At 35.7% G+C, this 22761-nt stretch overlaps 1 protein-coding gene across 2 annotated transcripts in view; it reads left to right on the top strand.

The window, feature by feature from the left end:
• LOC121375756 (filamin-C-like) overlaps window positions 1-22761 on the top strand; it is a 193102-nt gene that overhangs the window by 76473 nt on the left and 93868 nt on the right. Inside the window, exons 13-17 of one of the 2 annotated variants that reach the window (XM_041503373.1) lie at window positions 14785-14868; window positions 16402-16539; window positions 17970-18143; window positions 18726-18872; window positions 20813-20896. In XM_041503373.1, coding sequence (XP_041359307.1) covers window positions 14785-14868; window positions 16402-16539; window positions 17970-18143; window positions 18726-18872; window positions 20813-20896 — 627 coding nt within the window. Of the gene's footprint in view, window positions 1-2460; window positions 2545-6054; window positions 6193-7402; window positions 7571-9649; window positions 9797-14784; window positions 14869-16401; window positions 16540-17969; window positions 18144-18725; window positions 18873-20812; window positions 20897-22761 lie in introns of both variants that reach the window. The other variant, XM_041503381.1, reaches the window with a different exon arrangement.

Raw genomic sequence — 22761 nt, 5'->3', positions numbered from 1 at the left:
TGTTGGAGTCCTTAATAATAAAGAATTACATGTTGAAGTCCTTAATAATAAAGAATTACATGTTAAAGTCCTTGATAATAAATGATTACATTTTAAAGTCCATAATAAAGAATTACTTGTTCAAGTCCTTTATAATAAAGAATTACATGTTCAAGTCCTTTATAATAAAGAATTACATGTTCAAGTCCTTTATAATAAAGAATTACTTGTTCAAGTCCTTTATAATAAAGAATTACATGTTCAAGTCCTTTATAATAAAGAATTACTTGTTCAAGTCCTTTATAATAAAGAATTACATGTTCAAGTCCTTTATAATAAAGAATTACTTGTTCAAGTCCTTTATAATAAAGAATTACATGTTCAAGTCCTTTATAATAAAGAATTACTTGTTCAAGTCCTTTATAATAAAGAATTACATGTTCAAGTCCTTTATAATAAAGAATTACTTGTTCAAGTCCTTTATAATAAAGAATTACTTGTTCAAGTCCTTTATAATAAAGAATTACATGTTCAAGTCCTTTATAATAAAGAATTACTTGTTCAAGTCCTTTATAATAAAGAATTACATGTTCAAGTCCTTTATAATAAAGAATTACATGTTCAAGTCCTTAATAATAAATAATTATGTTTTGGACACCAAATAGCTGTAGTTTAGAATGTACTGAGGTGTTCTTAAAAATATTGATTTCCTTTAAATGTATTTGTTTTGTCAATTGTTATTAATTGTTTTGTATTTGTTTGTTTCTTTTTATCGATTAGAACATTTGTTTCGGTGTTTGGATGGTGTTTACTTTGGTTTAATTTTTTTGTTTTGTTTTTTTTGTCACTTATATAGCAGTTTGCTAACACAGTTTCTAGTGCTATAAATATTGTGGGTTTTTTGCTAATTTTGGGATAGAATGTATAAAAATCATTTAGTTTGAAAATAATATTCTAAATGCTTCGTGCCTCTTGTAATCCATAACAAATGAATTACTGTACTACACAGTTTGGAGTGAGTTTGTTGTGGTTATGATGCCTAATTGTACTTTCCACTGAATATCAGTATATGAAGATTTGCTCTCTAGCTATAAGTTTGGAGTGGGTTTTTTTGTGGTTATGATGCCTAATTGTACTTTCCACTGAATATCAGTATATGAAGATTTGCTCTCTAGCTATAAGTTTGGAGTGGGGTTTTTTGTGGTTATGATGCCTAATTGTACTTTCCACTGAATATCAGTATATGAAGATTTGCTCTCTAACTATAAGTTTGGAGTGGGTTTGTTGTGGTTATGATGCCTAATTGTACTTTCCACTGAATATCAGTATATGAAGATTTGCTCTCTAACTATAAGTTTGGAGTGGGTTTGTTGTGGTTATGATGCCTAATTGTACTTTCCACTGAATATCAGTATATGAAGATTTGCTCTAACTATAAATTTGGAGTGGGTTTGTTATGGTTATGATGCCTAATTGTACTTTCCACTGAATATCAGTATATGAAGATTTCCTCTAACTATAAGAATGGGAGGGAGGAAGCCCAATTGTAAAACGCCCATTTGGTGCACGGTCGGTTTGGGGTTGATCCTCGTCAGTTAGCCCATTGGGTTATTTCTTGTTCCAGCCAGTGCACCACAACTGATATATCAAAGGCTGTGGTATGTGCTATCCTGTCAGTGGGATGGTGCATATATAAAAGATCCCTTGCTACTAATGAAAAAATTTAATTGGTTTCCTCTCTAAGACTGTCAAAATTGCCAAATGTTTGACATCCAATAACCGATGATTAATAGATCTATGTGCTCTAGTGGTGTTGTTAAACAAAAGAAACTTTAACTATAAGAGGATTATTGACAGGGCGTCCAGGAGGCATGAACATTAGTTTATTATTTTTATAATGTTGAAATTCAGCTTTTCACCACTTGCTGTAGATCACTGCACAAAGTAACACATAGTAACACATAGTATAACATTGTACACCTCTTTAGTTTATAACACATGGTAGATACAGCTTTTTCTTCATATCAAACATTTATAAACATAGTTGAGAAGAGTACTTGTAGATGTAGTTAATACATCTATATTATTTTATTAGACTAGAGTTTTATTTATCTAAAAATGTAATAAATATTATGGTTCATCAAATTTAGTCAATAAACTGCAGTGCATACTGTTCAGATATTAACTTAATAAATTGTAAATACTTTCTGAAAATATGTAGTTAAACTGAAAAGATCAAATAAATTGTGTTAAACAAATTTCTTTAGATGTTCATTTAATTTTTCACCATGTCCTTTTAGTATACCAATAATGGAAATTTATTTATTAATGTATGAACAATATTTTATATCTTAACTCACAAATTCCTTTAAATATTAATCACAAATATTTCTTTCGAATTATTTATGTATGTTCAGGTTTGTAAAAAGCATTAAAAGTTAACAAAGCTATATGGTTAATAATATTGTTTTGGTATTGTAGCCCCCGATGGTTCCAATGTTCCTGTTGACCTGGTAACCGAGGGTTCTGACGAAGTCCGGGTGCAGTACATACCCAGAGAAGTTGGTAAGTTGTACTTCTTGTTGTTGGGGTTTCCTATTCATTATCTGTATGATCCTTAACCATATCAAAGATCCCTTGATGGTAATCAAAACGAGTAGCCTATTGCGTGGCTGCAGTGGGTTTCCTCTTCATTATCTGTGTGATCTGTAACCATGTAAAAGATCCCTTGATGGTAACCAAAATGAGTAGCCTATTGCGTGGCTGCAGTGGGTTTCCTCTTTGTTATCTGTGTGATCCGTAACCATGTAAAAGAGCCCTTGATGGTAATCAAAACGAGTAGCCTGTTGCATGCTGCTGTGAGTTTCCTATTCATTATCTGTATGATCCGTAACCATGTAAAAGATCCCTTGATGGTAATCAAAATGAGTAGCCTATTGCGTGGCTGCAGTGGGTTTCCTCTTCATTATCTGTGTGATCCGTAACCATATGTCGGGGGTGGGACGTAGTCCAGTGGTAAAGCACTCGCTTGATGCACGGTCAGTTTGGGATTGATCCCTGTTGGTGGGCCAATAGGGTTATTTCTAGTTCCAGCCAGTGCACCATGACTGGTATTTCAAACACCATGGTATGTGTTGTCCTGTTTGTGGGATGGTGCATATAAAAGATCCCTTGCTACTAATGGAAAAATGTAGTGGGTTTCCTCTCTAAAACTGTGTGAGAAATTACCAAATGTAGCGGGTTTCCTCTCTAAGACTATATGTCAGAAATTACCAAATGTAGCGGGTTTCCTCTCTAAGACTACATGTCAGAAATTACCAAATGTAGCGGGTTTCCTCTCTAAGACTATATGTCAGAAATTACTAAATGTAGCGGGTTTCCTCTCTAAGATTATATGTCAGAATTACCAAATGTAGCGGGTTTCCTCTCTAAGATTACATGTCAGAATTACCAAATATAGCGGGTTTCCTCTCTAAGACTATATGTCAGAAATACCAAATGTAGCGGGTTTCCTCTCTAAGATTACATGTCAGAATTACCAAATGTAGCGGGTTTCCTCTCTAAGACTATATGTCAGAATTACCAAATGTAGCGGGTTTCCTCTCTAAGATTACATGTCAGAATTACCAAATGTAGCGGGTTTCCTCTCTAAGACTACCGTATATCTTCGCCTATAAGTCGAATTTTTTTCACCCAAAAATTATTTTATAACTGGGGGGGTCGACTTATAAGAGGGTAAAAAAAATTCACCTAAAAATATTACCATTTTGGGGATTATTTTACAAGTTTTATTGTTGAAGTATGCCCTGTATTTATACTCAAATATGTTAATTTGACACATTTATTTTTTATAACCTTTTTTGTTTGGCATTAGAACGGTTTTGGTTATGCAAAAAGGCGTGCAATCTCACTCACATGCCAAGAGAACAGTCCACTTAGTTAAAATAACCGTCATCACTAATAGCAAAAATGTAAACAATACTAACTACCTGTTGCCTGAGTTTATTTTGAAATCTGGTCACTGGCATTAATGGTTGTTCAAACAATGTTTTGTCAGTGATTAACTTCATGAATATTACTGAGCTTTCCCTTAAAACAGATTAGACTGATCTCTACAGTTCACTAGAGCAATAGGGACATACATCATTTGGTACAAAACCAGTGTACTTTCCAGAGTTGTCCTCCTTACATGTATTAATATGGCGGCAAAACATGTGATTAACTGATACTTTCAGTTTTATCGTAGTGATCTGTTGTCAGTGTTTATAAATAAAGTTGTTGTCTGTGCACAAAACCATGCTGTACAGTGCCATACGGTAACAGCCAAACAGCTTTCACTATCTACTAAGGGAATATTTCGTTTTGATGCTATGTTACTTGTTTGCAATGTACAAAACGTTAAAACCGAAGTTTGTAAAATAATTTTCTTTTGTTCAAATATTGTACATTATTGTTCTCATGTGCTGAAAATAAGAAATACTTCAATATTTATAAATTGTTTTTCATGGGTCGACTTATAAACGGGTCAATAAAAAAATAAGTTTTTAGGGCTTGAAATTAGGGACTCGACTTATAGCCGAGATCAACTTACAGGCGAAGATATACAGTATATGTCAGAAATTACCAAATGCAGCAGGTTTCCTCTCTAAGACTACATGTCAGAAATTACCAAATGCAGCGGGTTTCCTCTCTAAGACTACATGTCAGAAATTACCAAATGCAGCAGGTTTCCTCTCTAAGACTACATGTCAGAAATTACCAAATGTAGCGGGTTTCCTCTCTAAGACTACATGTCAGAAATTACCAAATGTAGCGGGTTTCCTCTCTAAGACTACTTGTCAGAAATTACCAAATGTAGCGGGTTTCCTCTCTAAGACTACATGTCAGAAATTACCAAATGTAGCGGGTTTCCTCTCTAAGACTACATGTCAGAAATTACCAAATGCAGCGGGTTTCCTCTCTAAGACTACATGTCAGAAATTACCAAATGCAGCGGGTTTCCTCTCTAAGACTATATGTCAGAAATTACCAAATGTAGCGGGTTTCCTCTCTAAGACTACATGTCAGAAATTACCAAATGCAGCGGGTTTCCTCTCTAAGACTACATGTCAGAAATTACCAAATGCAGCGGGTTTCCTCTCTAAGACTATATGTCAGAAATTACCAAATGCAGCGGGTTTCCTCTCTAAGACTATATGTCAGAAATTACCAAATGCAGCGGGTTTCCTCTCTAAGACTATATGTCAGAAATTACCAAATGCAGCGGGTTTCCTCTCTAAGACTATATGTCAGAAATTACCAAATGCAGCGGGTTTCCTCTCTAAGACTATATGTCAGAAATTACCAAATGCAGCGGGTTTCCTCTCTAAGACTATATGTCAGAAATTACCAAATGCAGCGGGTTTCCTCTCTAAGACTATATGTCAGAAATTACCAAATGCAGCGGGTTTCCTCTCTAAGACTATATGTCAGAAATTACCAAATGTAGCGGGTTTCCTCTCTAAGACTATATGTCAGAAATTACCAAATGCAGCGGGTTTCCTCTCTAAGACTACGTGTCAGAAATTACCAAATGCAGCGGGTTTCCTCTCTAAGACTACATGTCAGAAATTACCAAATGTAGCGGGTTTCCTCTCTAAGACTATATGTCAGAAATGACCAAATGTTTGACATCCAATAGCCGAGTGCGGGACATAGCCCAGTGGTAAAGCATTCGCTTGATGCGCGGTCGGTCTGGGATCGATCCCCGTAGGTGGACCCATTGGGCTATTTCTCATTCCATCCAGTGCTCCACAACTGGTGTAACAAAGGCTGTGGTATGTACTATCCTGTCTGTGGGATGGTGCATATAAAAGATCCTTGCTGCTAATCGAAAAGAGTAGCCCATGAAGTGGCAACAGCGGGTTTCCTCTCTCAATATCTGTTTATTCCTTAACCATGTCTGACGCCATATAACTGTAAATAAAATGTGTTGAATGCATCATTAAATAAAACATTTCATTCCTTCCAATAGCTGATGATTAATAAATCAATGTGCTCTAGTGGTGTCGTTAAACAAAACAAACTTTGTTACAGGAGATCACATGGTGTGTGTAAAATGTGGCACGGTTGAGGCGGGAGGCAGCCCATTTACGGCCAAGGCATACGATGCTCGCGCTATCATCGTCTCCGCTCTACATGACGGATACGTCAACCGACCAATCAGATTCACAAGTGAGTTCGATTTGTCTTCTTTTCCAAATGTTAAAATAAAACAGAGGCACCAACTTAAATGTGTGTAAGGACTGCATGTTTTGTATTTTAATATACATGACAGGACTTGTTTTAATATGTGTATAAGGACTGTTTTATGATTTAATATACACTTGTAAGGACTTTTGTGATTTAATATAAAATTATGCGTAAGGACTGTTTTGTGATTTAATATTTACTTGTAAAGACTTGTGATTTAATATAAAATTATGCATAAGAACTGTTTTGTGATTTAATATGCCTAAGGACTGTTTTTTGATTTAATATGCCTAAGTACTGTTTTGTGATTTAATATACATGTAAGGACTGTTTTGTGATTTAATATACATGTAAGGACTGTTTTGTGATTTAATATATGTGTAATGACTGTTTTGTGGTTTAATATATGTGCAAGGACTGTTTTGTGATTTAATATATGTGCATGGACTGTGTTGTGATTTAATATATGTGTAAGGACTGTTTGTGATTTAATATATGTGCAAGGACTTTTGTGGTTTAATATATGTGTAAGGACTGTTTTGTGATTTAATATATGTGCAAGGACTGTTTTGTGATTTAATATATGGTCTAAGGACTGTTTTGTGATTTAATATATGGTCTAAGGACTGTTTTGTGATTTAATATATGGTCTAAGGACTGTTTTGTGATTTAATATGCGTGTAAGGACTGTTTTGTGATTTAATATATGGTCTAAGGACTGTTTTGTGATTTAATATATGTGTAAGGACTGTTTTGTGGTTTAATATATGTGCAAGGACTGTTTTGTGATTTAATATGCGTGTAAGGACTGTTTTGTGATTTAATATATGGTCTAAGGACTGTTTTGTGATTTAATATGCGTGTAAGGACTGTTTTGTGATTTAATATGCGTGTAAGGACTGTTTTGTGATTTAATATGCGTGTAAGGACTGTTTTGTGATTTAATATATGGTCTAAGGACTGTTTTGTGATTTAATATATGGTCTAAGGACTGTTTTGTGATTTAATATACATGTAAGGACTGTTTTGTGATTTAATATGCGTGTAAGGACTGTTTTGTGATTTAATATACATGTAAGGACTGTTTTGTGATTTAATATGCGTGTAAGGACTGTTTTGTGATTTAATATGCGTGTAAGGACTGTTTTGTGATTTAATATGCGTGTAAGGACTGTGTTTTGTGTTTTGACAGTTGACGTACGAAAGGCAGGGGAAGGTCAGTTACAGATAATGGTTAACAACGGAAACCTTCCTAACGAAGTGGAGCTGCCTGAACTTGGCGTCTATGAAATCAGTTTTATTCCTGTGGAGCCGGGACGTCACGAAGTCGAAATCAGCTTCAATGACGAGAACCTACCATGTGAGTTGAAAGTTTCATTATAACTCTTACAGCATTGGTGATTTAATACATTGTGTGTATTTGTGTTGTTTGTGTTTGTGTGTGTTTGTGTTGTATGTCTTTGTGTTTGTGTGTGTGTGTTTGTGTTTGTAAGAACCTACCATGTGAATTTCCTCTGATTATAACTGATTGTAATGTGATTGACAGGTTGTTTTGTGTTTCAGGCTCTCTGATGACCTGTAATGTAATGGACACATTATTTTGTGTTTCAGTCTCTCTGATGACCTGATTGAATCTTTTTGTGTGTTTCAGGCTCCCCGATGACCTGTAATGTGTTTGACACATTGTTTTGGGTGTTTTAGGCTCTCCGGTGACCTGATCGACCTGTTGTTTTGTGTGTTTCAGGCTTTCTGATGACCTGATTGACACATTGTTTTATGTGTTTCAGGCTTTCTGATGACCTGATCGACACATTGTTTTGTGTGTTTCAGGCTTTCTGATGACCTGATCGACACATTGTTTTATGTGTTTCAAACTCCCTGATGACCTGATTGACATGTTGATCGACATGTTGTTTTGTGTGTTTGAGGCTCTCTGATGACCTGATCGACATGTTGTTTTGTGTGTTTCAGGCTTTCCGATGACCTGATCGACACGTTGTTTTATGTGTTTCAGGCTTTCCGATGACCTGATCGACACATTGTTTTGTGTGTTTCAGGCTTTCCGATGACCTGATCGACACATTGTTTTATGTGTTTCAGGCTCCCTGATGACCTGATCGACATGTTGTTTTATGTGTTTCAGGCTTTCCGATGACCTGATCGACATGTTGTTTTATGTTTTTCAGGCTTTCCGATGACCTGATTAACATGTTGTTTTATGTGTTTCAGGCTTTCCGATGACCTGATTGACACGTTGTTTTATGTGTTTCAGGCTTTCCGATGACCTGATCGACACATTGTTTTGTGTGTTTCAGGCTTTCCGATGACCTGATCGACACATTGTTTTATGTGTTTCAGGCTCCCTGATGACCTGATCGACATGTTGTTTCATGTGTTTCAGGCTTTCCGATGACCTGATCGACATGTTGTTTTATGTGTTTCAGGCTTTCCGATGACCTGATTAACATGTTGTTTTATGTGTTTCAGGCTTTCCGATGACCTGATTGACACGTTGTTTTATGTGTTTCAGGCTTTCTGATGACCTGATCGACACATTGTTTTATGTGTTTCAGGCTTTCCGATGACCTGATCGACACATTGTTTTATGTGTTTCAGGCTTTCCGATGACCTGATCGACATGTTGTTTTATGTGTTTCAGGCTCCCTGATGACCTGATCGACATGTTGTTTTATGTGTTTCAGGCTTTCCGATGACCTGATCGACATGTTGTTTTATGTGTTTCAGGCTTTCCGATGACCTGATCAACATGTTGTTTTATGTGTTTCAGGCTTTCCGATGACCTGATTGACACGTTGTTTTATGTGTTTCAGGCTTTCTGATGACCTGATCGACACATTGTTTTATGTGTTTCAGGCTTTCCGATGACCTGATCGACACATTGTTTTATGTGTTTCAGGCTTTCCGATGACCTGATCGACATGTTGTTTTATGTGTTTCAGGCTCCCTGATGACCTGATCGACATGTTGTTTTATGTGTTTCAGGCTTTCCGATGACCTGATCGACATGTTGTTTTATGTGTTTCAGGCTTTCCGATGACCTGATCAACATGTTGTTTTATGTGTTTCAGGCTTTCCGATGACCTGATTAACATGTTGTTTTATGTGTTTCAGGCTTTCCGATGACCTGATCGACACGTTGTTTTATGTGTTTCAGGCTTTCCAATGACCCGATCGACATGTTGTTTTAATTGTTTCAGGCTTTCCGATGACCTGATTGACATGTTGTTTTGTTTGTTTCAGGCTCCCTGATGACATGCAATGTGATCTACACATTGTTTTTTGTGTTTCAGGCTCTGTGACCTGATCAACATGTTTTGTGTGTTTCAGGCTCTCCGATGACCTGCAATGTGATCAGCACAGTTTTATGTGTTTCAGGCTTTCCGATGACCTGATTGACATGTTGTTTTGTGTGTTTCAGGCTCCCCGATGACCTGTAATGTGATTGACCCATCGGCCGAGGTTGTCGAGCTGCGAACACTGCAGCAGGTGGAGCAGGAGACTGAGTTCCTCATCAAGACGAGTGTTGCCTATGAGATGGACTCGGCCGCCGACTGCGTCATCACGTGTAAGTCTTAACGAGGACAGGTATTGTCAAAGGTGAAACATGTCATCACTGTGTAAGTCTTAATGACAGGTATTTTCAAGCCCACAGGTGAAACGGGGTGAAATATAGGAAATACCTGTAAAACAATAGGTGAAACTTGTGATGACATGTAAATCTTAACAATAGGTATGACACATTGTTAAGCCCACAGGTGAAACAGGGGAAATATGTGTAAAAATATGATGTAACATGAAGAAATATATTTAAAATGGGGGAATAAAGGGAACATATGGAAAAATACAGGTGAAACATGAGCAATAAGAAGCAGAGCACTGGAGAATTGAATCAGATGTATATTTTTGTATGTGTTACAATGCAATTTTTCACATTAAAATAAATAAATTATTACTATTACTTTAAAAAATGTACTGGTAAAAAGTGAAAATATTTCTGTTAAGAATAACATTTTTGTTTATTAATGTAATGTTCTTTTTAAACATTACTTACATCATTTGCATAAATTGAAAATACTTTAATATTGATGTCCATTTTTATCAGTTCTACCTGCTATAAAGGACACCCTTTATAATGACAAGTTAGGACAATTTACAACTGCCTTACTTTCAAATGTTTTGGTTTACTCTTTATGATTGGAAAATATTACATTCTGTGGTATGTGCTGTCCTGTTTGTGTGAAAGTACATATAAAAGATGCCTTGCCGCTGGTCTTACTGCTGTATCCTTTGTGATAACAGTAGGTTTCTTTTCTCTTAAATGAAGTGTCACAATTAGACATGTTAAATCGATAGTTGAAGTATTGTTGAACAAGCATTCCTTTCTTTTCATATTTGAACTCTATATAATAAAAACCTGCTCACAAAGGACACTTGTCATTTATTAGGGTGACCGTTATATTCAGGCTTGACTGTTGTATGCAGTTCTGTTTATTAATGATTCAGTTGCTTACATATATATTTTTTCCCCCAACTGTTCGGAAATAAAATGATTTTGCTATATGGTGTCATGTTGTTTGTCTGGGGTTTTGTTTTTGCTTGTTGGTATGGTCTTCGTATGACTGTTATGATGGTGTATTGGTAAATAGTTTTCTTCCAGGAGCGTCGGAAGCAATTAAAAGTTAGTACGGCCATGAAAGCAATGTATATGATGAGATCTATACTATGCAGGTGCCATAGGAAGAGATAAAAAAAAAACGTTTCTGGCCCAAAAAGTGGTATGGCCATGGCCGTACTGGCTGTACCACTTCCGATGCCCCTGTCTTCTGTGTGTCTATGTGTGTGTTTATGTGTTCATCTTAATGTTCATCTTTACAGTGGACTACTTGCTAATATGTGACAGTTTAAAATGACATATTTTGGTTACAAGTTTATTTTAATGCAAACGTTTCAATATTTAGTCTATAACTGTTGAGAATACAATCTTTTGTTTGTAGGACACATTCAGCTTGGGAACAACCTTTTCTAGAAACTATTTTAAAATGGTTAACACCAGGATAAGTGTCACTTAGTGCTGGGCATTATACTGTGTATACTGCTCAATATCGCTATCGTGTCACTACTGATTTTTGTTTGGTTAAGACCAGGATTGGTGTTACATAGAACTGGGCAGTATATACCGTATATATACTGCTTAATATCGCTATTGTGTCACTACCGATTTTTGTTTGGTTAAGACCAGGATTGGTGTTACATAGAACTGGGCGGTATACCATATATACCGCTCGGTATCGGTATCATGTCACTACTGATTTTTGTTTGGTTAAGACCAGGATTGGTATTACATAGAACTGGGCAGTATATACCGAATATACTGCTTAATATCGCTATTGTGTCACTACCAATTTTTGTTTGGTTAAGACCAGGATTGGTGATACTTAGACCTGGGCGGTATACCATATATACTGCTCGGTATCGGTATCATGTCACTACTGATTTTTGTTTGGTTAAGACCAGGATTGGTGATACTTAGACCTGGGTGGTATACCATATATAAGGCTCAGTATCGGTATCATGTCACTACTACTGATTTACCATACTGAGCAAATTTCAAAATAAAGAAATTTCGGTATTGAAAAATGTTTACTGCCCTTTGTTAAAGCATTTAATTTAACAATATGTCTGACAAACACAAAATGGGTTGGGCATAAATCAGGCGAGAGCCTTGTGTATTGAATTTTATTTTATTTAGATGAAATAGAAGCTAAGTCTAGTATACTGAAAATACCGCTCAATATCAGCATCAGTATCTGTATTGTGCCAATACCGCTCAATATCAGCATCAGTATCTGTATTGTGCCAATACCAAATATCGTACTGATACCAATACCGATACTGAACCTCAAATTTCAAAACGCCCAATTCTAGTGTTACTGTTAGTTGTCCTAGATTATTATCTGTTATGCCACAGTTTAGTAATAAATGTTAATATTAACATTTAACTGGATAAAAGTTACTGGGAGCACTTGACTGAAGATGGTAGAATGCCAAATTTCTTTGCTGTTTGACCCAGTTTGAGACAATGAATTACACGTTCTGCATGTCTTGATTTAGATTTATTAAAACCATACATGTTGTATATGTAACTACATGTACAAGTAGATGAAAAATACTAAATGAAACACAATAAATAAAATTTAAACAATATAATAAAAATGAATTAATAAATATTAAAAGTAATATTTTTAATTGTAAAATATATTTTTAAAACAAAATTATGAAGTCCATTTTGTGAGATGTAATTTATAAACAGACAAAAATAATTTTATGACAATTAAATACCCTTTTTCACATATTCATTAGTTTATTTCCTGTTTTCTGTGCATACATTGTGTATGTCTCTATGTGTCTGACATTACATGAATAGCAGGTAAGCTGTTTGGTTCAACTACACGTGTACATCCATTTATTAGTTGTTAATTTTGTCTAAAATGATGTATATACCCTTTTAATATTTGCAATTTGAGATGTTTATTTTCTAACAAACTGCAACATGAAGTTGCATGCGGAAACCAACATTGTTAGATAGTGTACTGAGGAGCTTACAAAGGTCAGTATCAACTATTTATAATATTACACCTTATTTATATCACTATCAGGTTATCGGGTTTTTAGCTACAAACTTACCCGCAATCTATTTTCCTTTAGGGGCCCATGCTTGTATACCATAAACTGTGTAAAAATTACCAAATGTTTGACATCCAATAGCCGATGATTAATATCAATGTGCTTGACAAATAATCTTAGAGAGGAAACCTGCTACATTTTTCCATTAGTAGCAAGGGGTCTTTTATATGCATCATCCCACAGACAGGATAGCACATACCACAGCCTTTGGTATACCAGTCGTGGTGCACTGGCTGGAATGACCAATAGCCCAATGGGCCCACTGATGGGGATCGATCCCACACCCGACCTCACATTAATGTTTTAAAGTAAGTCCAAGTTGCCACTCCCGGTGATCTATCTCCTAAATGTCTTAATTTTCCAGCATATTGCTTGGTTGCATACATCTCAAGTAAGATACCAGATAGTTTGTAATTGGTTGCATACATCTCAAGTAAGATACCAGATAGTTTGTAATTGGTTGCATACATCTCAAGTAAGACACCAGATAGTTTGTAATTGGTTGCATACATCTCAAGTAAGACACCAGATAGTTTGTAATTGGTTGCATACATCTCAAGTAAGACCCCAGATAGTTTGTAATTGGTTGCATAACAGTAAGACCCCAGATAGTTTGTAATTGGTTGCATAACATCTCAAGTAAGATACCAGATAGTTTGTAATTGGTTGCATACATCTCAAGTAAGATACCAGATAGTTTGTAATTGGTTGCATACATCTCAAGTAAGACACCAGATAGTTTGTAATTGGTTGCATACATCTCAAGTAAGATACCAGATAGTTTGTAATTGGTTGCATACATCTCAAGTAAGACACCAGATAGTTTGTAATTGGTTGCATAACATCTCAAGTAAGACCCCAGATAGTTTGTAATTGGTTGCATAACATCTCAAGTAAGATACCAGATAGTTTGTAATTGGTTGCATACATCTCAAGTAAGATACCAGATAGTTTGTAATTGGCTCGGTAAGAGCAAAATGAAGTATGTTTAGACTGAGTAAAATTCTGAGTCATGATCAGACACATGATCACGAGCTTGGGTTCAGAATAAAATCCCAAAGTCAATTAATCATTTTGTGTCCCAGATTGCATATATACACACATCTCGTCATCCATTTTTAATTATTTTTTTTTAACTTTAATTCATTAATTCCTGCATTCATTAATTCTTACTTCCTTCATTCCTTCATTCCTTCATTCTTACATTCATTCATTCATTCATTCATTCATTCATTCTTACTTTTATTCATTTATTCATACATTTTTCCACATGATAAATTGTTTTTGTGTTTAATCCCCGAGATATGCATCCCATTAAGTATCTAAATGTCCGACCGCTAATATTAAATCAGGTGCTCGAATGATTTAACCAGCTGAACATTTGTTAGAGTCCGGCGTATTGCTGCATGTTGCATGTTTTCTGTGTTGGTGTCGGTGACCATGACAACTGCGTAGACTGCATGTATCAACTGGCTGCTTTCCGGGATCAAGGTTTGCTCTTATACTTTTTACTTTTAGTTTCTACTTGACTGGGGGATGGGGTGAATTAAAACAATAATTGCATAATATATTTTTTTTCTTTGCTGTAATAATTAGTTTCTATCCAAATCACATGTATTAGATTTAAAAAAAAAAAAAGGGAGGATAATTTTTTAATTTTTTTTTAATTTTCACAGTTGAAATACCATACAAAATGTCATATAATATTTAAACATGTTAAGTTATAATGAAAATGTTACTGTATAATTATTGTATTGTAAAATATAAGTGTTTTTTAATAAAATCGCATGTGGATGTATATGTATATGATGAAGAAAAAAACTATGGATTATTTACATGTAGTTTCGGATGTATATGTGCTTTTTTCAGCACCGTCTGGTCAAAACATTCCAGTAAGAATCTCTGGCACCAGTTCCCATGGCTATACAGTGGAATACACACCTAGAGAAATAGGTATATTTCATTTGATATAAATAACCTTGTTTAAGTAATTGTTATGTTGAGCCCAGTGATGGACCCATTGTGCTATTTCTTTTTCCAGCCAGTGTACTACGACTAGTATAGACAGACAGACAGTTTATTCAGTAAAAGGCCTCTGGCCCAAAATACAATCACTTTATACAATTTAAGAGCCTGCGTTACATGATTTAGTCACATAATGGTCTGCCATTTAATTTTATATTATAGTAATAGTAAGGCAGTGCATTTACAACTAGTATATCAAAGGCCATGGTATGTGCTATCCTGTCTGTGGGATGATGCATATAAAAGATCCCTTGCTACTAATTAACAAATGTAGCTGTTTTTCTCTCTAAATTTATAATTAAAAATTACTAAATGTTTGACATCCAATAGCCGATGATTAATTAATCAATGTGCTCTAGTGGTGTCGTGAAACAAAACAATTTTTTTTGTTTATGTTCACATCTCCAGGTGGCAGAAATAGTCCGGGTCGGAACTAATTTATTTAAGCTTCTCTTTTGCCAAATCTCCAGATGTGATTTAAACTTGAATTCGGCAAATATATGTCATTATAACAATTCACCAAAAAGCTAATTCGAAAACAGAATTTTGTTTTTTAAATGGCTATACAAATACAGTTTAGCTAAATTTTACTTGAATTTGGCTGAAGATTTTCTGATAAAATTTGCCAAATTGCTATTAATTTTTGGCGTCCAGATTAAACCGTATTTATAGGGCTCATGAGGTGTCTACTAATTAAATACAAACCTTATTTCTTCCACAGACTGCTCAAATTTTCATTTACAAAGCCAAGCCTTCAATGCCATAATACCATAGATGTTAAGTTTTGTCTAATAATGGATTATACTGGAACATTAAATGACAGACCTTAATTTTTAAACTCTAAGGGATATTTTTCACTATTAGAGCCGGTTTTGATAGCTGAAATCATACATTACTTACATTTTATTGTTTAGATTATCCATTTCCGTATATCAGAAGTGCTTATGGTCATCCTGGTGTTTTTAATATCACTCAATGCATTTTTCATACTTTTAAAAACGCATGTGCGTCTATTTTTAAGTGTATTTTACCAAGTTCTAGTCGTTTAAGGGTATTTTCACCGTGTCAACATTACAGACTTGTTTCAATGTGTTCTGAATTTAAACAAATAAATTACAGGTTTGTAGATTATCTAAACTTAGTGTCCATTTTCATGAGTTAAAACTTGGGTCTGCACTTTTACATTCACCAAATATCACAACCATTCTGAACCACCTATCTTTTCTTAGATGTATGACAGATGAAATTCTGTCAGTATCCTCAGCTATTTTTTTTTTGGTCTTGAAAACATAAAATAAACATTTCATTGAAAAACCATATTTTGAAAAGATATAGAGGCAAAATATTTATATACCCCCCCTCCCCCCCCCCCCCCCCCCCAAAAAAAAAAAATCCCACTGTTTCTTAATTTACATGAGTATAGAATATTGTTGACATTGTCTTGTTTGTTTTGTTTTGAAGGAACTTACACTGTTCAAGCCAATTTGGCAGGTGTGCCTATCAAGGGAAGTCCATTCAAGGTGAAGTGTTTTGATCCCAGTCTTGTCAAGGTGTCACAGATACCAAAAGGCATTGTTGGAACACCTTGCAAGTTTATCGGTAAGTATATAGAAATAATCAAGCATCGAAATAAGCATTGTGTCTGGTAACCCATATACAGGTTACCACAAAATATAGCCTGGTAACCTATAGGTTACCACAACTATATGAAAGTTAGAATTGAATTCCTGTTATCGGTACGACTAACGAAATCAGGAAGTAAATTTATCTAGTGGGTACTGCTTAAAACGCGGATTGCCGAAATTCCTTTGCAATTGCACAAGTGTGCACGAGCATCGGTGCAATTTTGTACGAGAAAACGAAATGCGGAAATAAATTCATCTAGTGGATGCTGCTTAAATGCGGAATGACTATTATTGCTTGCAATTGCACATCGATGCAATTCCTTACCAGAAAATGAAACGTGGAAGTCTGGAATGCATTGCCAGGTTTACATTCGGAAAAAAAACTACCATTATGTTGAAATTTTTGTCGAGAATGAAACACCATTCTAGACTTTTCTTACATGTAGTAACCTCCCGGTAACCTGAACAACTGTTGTTGACTTATTTCGATGCCTGGATTATTATACAAGCTTGTACGGATTTTACGAAACAAGTGTCAGGAGTTTTGTATTGCCTGAGTGATAGCTAGGGTAATACATGAATCCTGACACACGTTTCATAAAATCAGTACGACACACACACGAGTGTAATAATTTCTTTATTATCCATATTATTATTGTTATTTTGTGATAATTAAATTTCTATTACATTCATTACAATGTCATCCCATTGGTCCTGACATGGCAATGGGAGCTTGTTAATAAATTCTGACACAAGTTTTATACAATCAGTACGACACACACACGAGTGTAATAATTTCTTTATTATCCATATTATTATTGTTATTTTGTGATAATTAAATTTCCGTTACATTCATTACAATATAACATCATCCCATAAGTCCAGACATAGCAATGGGAGTTTGTTAAATTCTCAATGAATGTAAAAATTAAGTCATCAAGGGAAGGTCATATCTGATGTCATTTTATATGGGCGAATTGTGTCATTGAGCGTTATTGTTTATGAAACAAAAATAATTCAAAATAAAGTATAAACTTTTAGTGTTATTATTAGCAAGTATGATTCAAATTTAATTATAAATATTGTCTCTAACTTCTTTTATGTTCATCTGGGTATGAACCAAAAAAACATCTGCAAACTTACGTGAGAACGGCTTCGCTGATTCACACAGTTTGCAGATGATTTTTTCTGAATGTAAAAGAAATAACAGACAATCCATAAATGAATAAGGGCCATCTCAAAATGTTTCAACAGCGACTAGATGGAGACTACGAAATGACAGCCTATTTTACACGCACAGTCGGAGCTAGGACTGGGGAAGCAGTGTCATGTCAATGTTCTCTGTTTCTTTCATTTTAAACAACAAATTTAACCTTTTGTTTATATTAAATATTTTCTTTTCAGTTGATGCCTCCACAGCAGGGGAGGGAACTCTTGAAATTGCTGTGAGTGCTAATGGGCGGAACATCCCCAACCAGGCCCGGGCTATTGGGGGAGGTCGCTTTGAGGTGACCTTTGTAGGGAGACAGGCCATTCCCCACCGGGCCACCATCAAATACAATGGACACCATGTACCAGGTAAGTCTGCACTAGATGTCAGTAATGGGGTTGGGGGGGGGGGGGGGGGTGGACTATCAAATACAATGGACACCACGTACCAGGACTATCAAGTGTCAAGGTAGTATTAAACCAAATAACTTCCAGCTGGGTCAAAGTTCAAGATGCACCCAACTTTTGATAGAGAAGTGAACACCACAAGTCCTGTCATTGGTGATAAATGTGAGTGTGTTGGTTGTAAATAAAAATAGTTTGCAATTTTATTTCATCTTGTACCACCATGTCAAGTATGTCAAGTACATGTAGCTTTGTGCTTGAAACATGTATGGGGGTACCTGTAAAAAAGTACTCAAACTTTGTGTGGAACTAGGATAGTCATAGACGCTACACGTTGTCTCAGAAATGAGCAGCTTCACCCCAATTTATATCTGATTCACTTTAAGGTGACGGGTGATAGCATCTATATCTGTGGTGTTTATGTTGATTCATATGCTACAGATAGGAGTTTTAACCACATATGTTACTATTGTTGTCTATGGGATTTGATTTGGTGATAATACACCCTATAAATCAGTTTTATCACATTGTGTGTGTATTTTTCAGGCAGTCCGTTTCAGATAGACTTTATGGATGCGAGTCAGATAACTGCCAGTGGAGATGGTCTGAGTCTCGTTCCATGTCACAGACAGACCCACTTCAACATACACACCCCCGGGGCTGCCCTCACTGACTTGAGCATCAAAATCACAGGTTGGTATTATTTCTATATTTATCTACAGCCTACTGCAGATGAGCTGAGCAAAACGTTACTTGAGACAGTTTGCTCAGCTGTTAGCTCAAAGCAATTTCACCGCACATGATGGGCTAAGCAATTTCACCGCACATGATGGGCTAAGCAATTTCACCGCACATGATGGGCTAAGCAATTTCACCGCACATGATGGGCTAAGCAATTTCACCGCACATGATGGGCTAAGTAATTTCACCGCACATGATGGGCTAAGTAATTTCACCGCACATGATGGGCTAAGTAATTTCACCGCACATGATAAGCTAAGTGTTGAGCTAGTTTCATTACGACTGTCACAGTGACGTCATGCTGATGCAATTTTCGTGTTTTCATTGGTCAGTTGGTGATAGTCTTATTCAACTTGCTGTACTAGTACAACAACTATGCTATACAACCTGAGTCATCTCCTCCACTGCAGAATTGTCTTCCCTTGTCGGATGTATATCCATATCCGCGCATGTGCAGACCATCGTTCTCAATTCTGCAGTCCTCCATTGCGGACATATTTTTAACAAGGTCAGCTGATAGCTCAAGAGCCTGCACACACTGAGGTTTTTGCCACGTGTGGCCCAAAAAATCTAACACGATAGATATTTTCCTCACAACCATGCGAGGTGAAAAATTGCCTGCACACGTGAGCTATGAGCTTAGCAAAAAGTCTTAAGTAACTTGTAGTGTCGAACTTGTGACTAAAGTGGGGGCTTTAATACACACAAATTCAGTGAAATCAGGCGAGTCGTATAGTTCAGTGGCAGGAAATCAAGACTCATTTCCATTAGATGTAGTGTTTTATCCTATAACTTACCCATGATATCCATGTCATAAACCCATGTGATAATTTACTTTATTAACCCGGTTAATAATGGTATGCAAATTTGCAAGGTCTCTAGGTAATGTGTTGCTGGTGATGGGTCATTTGCTTACAAGCCAACAAGACCCGTGTACCTGAGCGTAACGTTTCCAAAGATTTGTTTAAAATGCGTGGCGTCAAACTAATCTGTGCTAATCGTGATGACGTCGTATTATCGATGGCGGCGACTTTAGTACTGTGATTTACTAAAAAAAACAAATTAAAATGTTATTTTAGAAGTTTTATAGGATAAATAGAATTCACTACTCATGTTTTTTAATATGTAAAATATTAACAAATACTTGTGACGAATCCTCTATGTATATGCGGTGTGTCTAAAAAAACCTATTAGTTGCAGTGAGAGCAATTAAGCTGGATGTGGTGCGATGCATGTGTTTTTCAGAATGTGATCAGCTTCAAGGGGCGGGACAGAAGCTCAGTGGTGAAAGACTTGCCTGATGCACGGGCAGTGTAGGATCAATCCCCATTGATGGGTTCAATTCGGCTATCTTTCGTTCTAGCCAGTGCACCACGACTGGTATGTCAAAGGCCATGGTATATGCTATCCTGTCTGTGGGATGGTGCATATAAAAGATCCCAAGTTCCATATACTTACCTTTTTTGACACCCAATAGCTAATGCGTATTTTTGTGCTGGGGTGTCGTTACTCATTCATTGATTCATAAAAGATCCCTTGCTACTAATGGAAAAATGTAGCTGATTTCCTTTCTAAGACTATATGTCAAAATTACCAAGTATTTGACATCCAATAGCCAATGATTAATAGATCAATGTGCTCAAGTAGTGTCGTTAAACAAAACAAACGTCATCTTTTTTTTTTGATCAGCTATGATATGTGCCTTCCTGTTTGTGGGAAAGTGCATATACAAGATCCCTTGCTACTAATGGAAAAATGTAGCCGGTTTCCTCTGTAAAACTATATGTCAAAATTACCAAATATTTAACATTAATAAATCAGTGTGCTCTAGTGGTGTTGTTAAACAAAACAAATTTTAACTTTACTTACTGTTCTGAATGTATTGATTCCAGCCCCAGATGGCCGAGAGATTCCTGTGCGAGTTAAGGACAAGGGAGATAATAGTTTCCGTGTGGAATGGATGCCAACATCAATAGGTGAGTTTCATACAAGCGAATAGTCCACGATCCATATCTTCGAACTACGAAATCATAAAACCATCATCATGTGCTATTAGTGATGTCATGGCCTACGATGATTTTTACAATTTTGTAACGCTAAGATACCTGTAGCTTTGAAAATCTCTTGCCAGGATGCATCTACAGAAAATAATATCAGGATAGAAATTTACAAACAGCATACATGTATTTTCTAAATAACAGTGATTTATGTTGATAAAATGTTCGAATTATTGTATGATTTAAAGAATGTAAATCTACAACTTTTCAAGTAAGTCAGTAGCATGTTCCGTAAACTTTCATTTTGTAATTAACAAGTTTAGTGTTAGTAAATATTTAATTTTTCATTGAACAAATGTAATATTGCTGAGACTTAAATTTTCCAATTAGCATATGATTTAAAATTAATATTGGTAAAATTACATTTTCCAATTAATATGTTTTATACTGGTAAAGTGACATGTTCCTATTAACATGTGATTTAATGGTAAAGTATCCTATTTAACATAGTGACCTGCTCCTATTAACATGTGATTTAATGGTAAAGTATCCTATTTAACATAGTGACATGTTCCTATTAACATGTGATTTAATGGTAAAGTATCCTATTTAACATAGTGACCTGCTCCTATTAACAGGTGATTTAATGGTAAAGTGACATGCTCCTGTTAACAGGTGATTTAATGGTAAAGTGACATGCTCCTGTTAACAGGTGATTTAATGGTAAAGTGACATGCTCCTATTAACAGGTGATTTAATGGTAAAGTGACATGCTCCTGTTAACAGGTGATTTAATGGAAAAGTGACCTGCTCCTATTAACAGGTGATTTAATGGTAAAGTGACATGCTCCTGTTAACAGGTGATTTAATGGAAAAGTGACATGCTCCTGTTAACAGGTGATTTAATGGTAAAGTGACATGCTCCTATTAACATGTGATTTAATGGTAAAGTATCCTATTTAACATAGTGACCTGCTCCTATTAACAGGTGATTTAATGGTAAAGTGACCTGCTCCTATTAACATGTGATTTAATGGTAAAGTGACATGCTCCTGTTAACAGGTGATTTAATGGAAAAGTGACATGCTCCTGTTAACAGGTGATTTAATGGTAAAGTGACATGCTCCTGTTAACAGGTGATTTAATGGTAAAGTGACATGCTCCTATTAACAGGTGATTTAATGGTAAAGTGACATGCTCCTATTAACATGTGATTTAATGGTAAAGTGACATGCTCCTGTTAACAGGTGATTTAATGGAAAAGTGACATGCTCCTGTTAACAGGTGATTTAATGGAAAAGTGACATGCTCCTGTTAACAGGTGATTTAATGGAAAAGTGACATGCTCCTGTTAACAGGTGATTTAATGGAAAAGTGACATGCTCCTGTTAACAGGTGATTTAATGGTAAAGTGACATGCTCCTGTTAACAGGTGATTTAATGGTAAAGTGACATGCTCCTGTTAACAGGTGATTTAATGGTAAAGTGACATGCTCCTGTTAACAGGTGATTTAATGGTAAAGTGACATGCTCCTATTAACAGGTGATTTAATGGTAAAGTGACATGCTCCTGTTAACAGGTGATTTAATGGTAAAGTGACATGCTCCTGTTAACATGTGATTTAATGGTAAAGTGACATGCTCCTATTAACATGTGATTTAATGGTAAAGTGACATGCTCCTGTTAACAGGTGATTTAATGGTAAAGTGACATGCTCCTGTTAACAGGTGATTTAATGGAAAAGTGACATGCTCCTGTTAACAGGTGATTTAATGGTAAAGTGACATGCTCCTATTAACAGGTGATTTAATGGTAAAGTGACATGCTCCTGTTAACAGGTGAT

Source organism: Gigantopelta aegis, chromosome 1 (genome assembly GCF_016097555.1).
Source record: "Gigantopelta aegis isolate Gae_Host chromosome 1, Gae_host_genome, whole genome shotgun sequence".
NCBI lineage: Eukaryota > Metazoa > Mollusca > Gastropoda > Neomphalida > Peltospiridae > Gigantopelta > Gigantopelta aegis.
Note: the sequence above shows the minus strand (reverse complement) of the source record. Positions and strands in the feature narration are given on the sequence as shown.